Below are 3626 nucleotides of genomic sequence, written 5' to 3'. Positions count from 1 at the left end.
TATATATATCACAGTACATCATTATGACAGGTATGCTTTTGTGAATAAAAAATGCTTCAGCTGATTTTTGAAAATGGAAATTGTTGGGGCAGATCTTATTTTATATATGGGAGTAGACTTCTCTGTTGACATCCACCTCTTTGCACTCATATGACCTTATGCAGTTGCAAGCGCCGTAAAGCCTTACTAAAACTTTTTAAACTCTCTCTCTCTCTCTTTCCCTCTGTCTCCGCCTCCCCCTTCCCTGTCTCTCTCTCTCTTCGCCTCTCTCTCTCTCCTCTCCTCTTTCTCTCTCTTTCTTCTCTCTTTCTCTCTATCTTTCCCTCTGTCTCCGCCTCCCCCGTCTCTTGCTTCCACCCTCTCTCCTTCGCCTCTCTCTCTTTTTCTCTTTCCCTTTGTCTCCGCCTCTCTCTCCCCTCCCCTCCCTCCCTCCCTTTCTCTCTCTCTCTCTCTCTCTCTTTCTTTCTCTTTCCGTATCCCTTTCTCGAAAACTTGCATAGTGACGTGCATAAATCATAAACTTGCTCCCGGTCTATGTTGTTCTTTTGCCGATTCAATCTATTTTCAAAGTTGCAAAGCTGTTCATATTACTGATTCTTCCATTTGTGAAACTCAAGCACCTGTAAGTACCTGTAAAATGCCTTACCAAGCATTTTTCTTTCAAAATAAAACAAGGTTACTGTAACTTTATAGTTTGTTTTGTCTTTTAAGAACTATCGTAAGCGCCATATTGTTTAGTGTGAGGGACTGTACCGCTACATACTTTGCATTCACATACTAACGTAAGTGACAAAAATGGTCACTTGTTCACTAAGTAAGCAATTAAATTGATTTTCTGAAGCAGTGACAGAAAGACTATATATACAAACCAAAAATCAATAAGATATCCGTGTATTCACAACACGATTTGAAAAATTGCGCAAAACTTTAAACCTCCGTAACTCGAAACCCCATTTTTGTCGGTTACGATAGTACGCAGGCGACGATGTGTGCATGAGGTTGGAGGTTACCACTAGAAAGTCCAACTTTTAAAAAATCCTCCTATGTTGTTTCTATTTGTCTTCCTCTTTCCCAGTACTAAATGACTATGATTCTATTTACTCAAGCTGAGACTTAAACTAAAATTGCAAATGCCTGTATTCATCTCAATGAAGTCCAAAATCTGTGCCTCCAATGCTAAACTAGATTGCCACATAAGGGTGTGAGACAAGATTCTACTGAGTTAAATAAGAAGACCTCATTTGTCTTCTAACCCCTAGGCCAAAGAGCAGATTCTACAGAAAGGAGAAATGATAGCACAGCTGCAGAAAGAGGAAGGGATGAAGACTCCAGTGGAAGAGTTCACAGAACAGTTCCACTTTGGTCTGATGGAAGTTGTCTTTGAGTGGGCACGTGGCATGGTAGGTAGTCTATATGTATGTTGTCTTTGAAGGAGTGTGGAACATGTTAAGTTTGACTGAGTGAGTGGCAGTATGGTATGTGGTCGATAACTTGTTTTGAGTGGATGTGCGGAATCTCTTATGCTGTCTATGAGTGGGCACAAAGCATGCTATACGGTCTAGAAGTTGTCTTTGAGTGGGCTCCGAATACAGCAGCAGATTTTCTTGAGTGAGTGTATGGGAATTGTAGGGAAGTTTTCTTTGAAAGGATGTGAGAGATGGTAGATGGCATGGGCTATGAGTTGTCTTTTAGTTAGTGAGTGCAGAGCATGGTAGGTGGTCTGTAAATCAGCTTTGAGCGGGTAGGTGATCTGTAAGTTGTCCTTGAGTAAATCCATGGTGTTGCAACTGGACTATAACTATGTTGTCTTTGAGTGGGTGTGAGACATGATAAGTGGTCTTGAAGCTGTCTTTGAACGAGGATGGATATAGTAGTGGGGTTTAATATAAGACTGGTACATGATTTTAAAGGTTTTTTAGAGTGGGTGAATGGGAACTCTTTGGATTTAAAGAGAAACATATTTAAAAACATACATGTTTTCTTTTTTTTACCCTGCCAGCCTTTCTCCGAGATCACAACTCTGACCGATGTCCAGGAGGGCATTATTGTGCGCTCCATACAGAGACTTCATGAGACCATGAGTGATGTGCGGAACGCAGCCCGGCTCATCGGTGACCGCACACTGGCACAGAAGATGGAAGAGGCAATGAATATGGTGAAGAGAGACATTGTGTTTGCGGCCAGCCTCTACACGCAGTGACCTAGTTCTTCATTTTGTTTGACAATCTTATGCGATGGCACCTCAGTCCTTTGTTTGAGAGAATGTAAAAAAGTAGTTGAGCTTGGGTCTCAGTACCAAAGCATGCAGCAGTTCCTCTGAGTTGAGACCAACCTCCTTGTGACAGCCTAATTTAGGATGACTTAATATACAGTGGAGTCCACTTCAAACGAAATCTGCTGGACTGCCGGATTTACTTTTTTTTAGTTCAGAGAGGTTTATCAAATAGAAGAAAAAAAATGGAGAGTCTGTTATTAGATTGACTGTGTTTTGTTTAAGCAGACTCCAGTGAAATTACTCACCTCCGTATTAAGACCACCTCTCTCTCAGACCTTTTTGGTGAACAGATAGGAAAGTCTTAACTCTGAGGGACCACTGTGTGTGAGTGGTTGTTATGTAGTTTCTATTTGAATGATGCGTATAGGTGAGAATTTCTATTTTGCTTTCGCTTGACCCTTTGCCCTTCTCTCCTGATACGTGTGCACTGGGAGTGTTCATTCCACTGACTTTGGCGAGATGTAAAAAACATAAAATTCTTATTGAATAGATAAAAAAAAGGCCTTCTAGAAGCACCAACAATGCATTATGTTTTGAATTAGAGTTGATGTTCGCATATATAGAGATGCTTAATTCAAATCAAATAAGAGTTCTTGTTTTATTATACTTACATGAATTTTAAAGTACTTTCATTGCAGGGAAGATAAATTTAGACGGCCTGGTTTTTGAGCTCTTGTTAATGGCTGTGGATGGGATAAGGCTGACCTGTCATATATTGGTGTTGTTGCATCTGGCCGTTGAAGAGATTTTAAAAAATGTTTTTGTGGAGTCTATTGGTGGGACAGTGTCTACATAGTGTCAATAATGCACTATGATAATGGACCACGGTCAAACTTAAAATACCAACCATCCTTTTTAACAAGGTTTGACTTGTTAAACTTATAAGTTTGCACCCCCTCGTATTTTACTTAAATATGAACAATTTTCCCATTCATTCTTTATTCTCACTGCTCATGAAGTTATTTAATGTCGTCTATGTAGAACTGTCCATTTCCTTCTATGTTGGTGTGCGGTTGTAATGTTGAAACAAAAATGAAAATTGTCAAATTATGTTTAAGATGATATGCATAAAATATTAAATATGATATGCCACTATTTCTTGTTTTGCTGAATTTTTATCCAAAATTGTTCCAGTACAAAACATTTGTGTGTGTATTTGGTGAAATGTAACATATTTAGTATGATGCACTTTGAGGGATTGCATTTATTGCACTTTCTCGTACAAAAATCATTTCTGAACAACTTGCTTTAAAAATTTCTAAGACAGCTTCAGAACTTTGTGAGATCTGGTTAATATTGTTAGATAGAGTGCTGAAACAAAGTTTTGAGAAAAATGACTTTTCCTTAGACC

The 3626-nt window shown here is 39.1% G+C and overlaps 1 protein-coding gene across 2 annotated transcripts in view; it reads left to right on the top strand.

Annotated features, from left to right (window-relative positions):
* LOC101857502 (helicase SKI2W) overlaps positions 1 to 3370 on the top strand; it is a 49130-nt gene extending 45760 nt beyond the window's left edge. For both annotated transcript variants that reach the window (XM_005103806.3, XM_035971189.1), the window contains exons 24-25: positions 1260 to 1400; positions 2000 to 3370. In XM_005103806.3, the coding sequence (XP_005103863.1) occupies positions 1260 to 1400; positions 2000 to 2200 (342 nt within the window). In that variant the 3' untranslated portion in view covers positions 2201 to 3370. The remainder of the gene's footprint in view (positions 1 to 1259; positions 1401 to 1999) is intronic.
* Positions 3371 to 3626: the final 256 nt, after the last annotated feature.

This window comes from Aplysia californica, unplaced genomic scaffold, assembly GCF_000002075.1.
Source record: "Aplysia californica isolate F4 #8 unplaced genomic scaffold, AplCal3.0 scaffold00390, whole genome shotgun sequence".
Taxonomy (NCBI): Eukaryota; Metazoa; Mollusca; class Gastropoda; order Aplysiida; family Aplysiidae; genus Aplysia; species Aplysia californica.
Note: the sequence above shows the minus strand (reverse complement) of the source record. Positions and strands in the feature narration are given on the sequence as shown.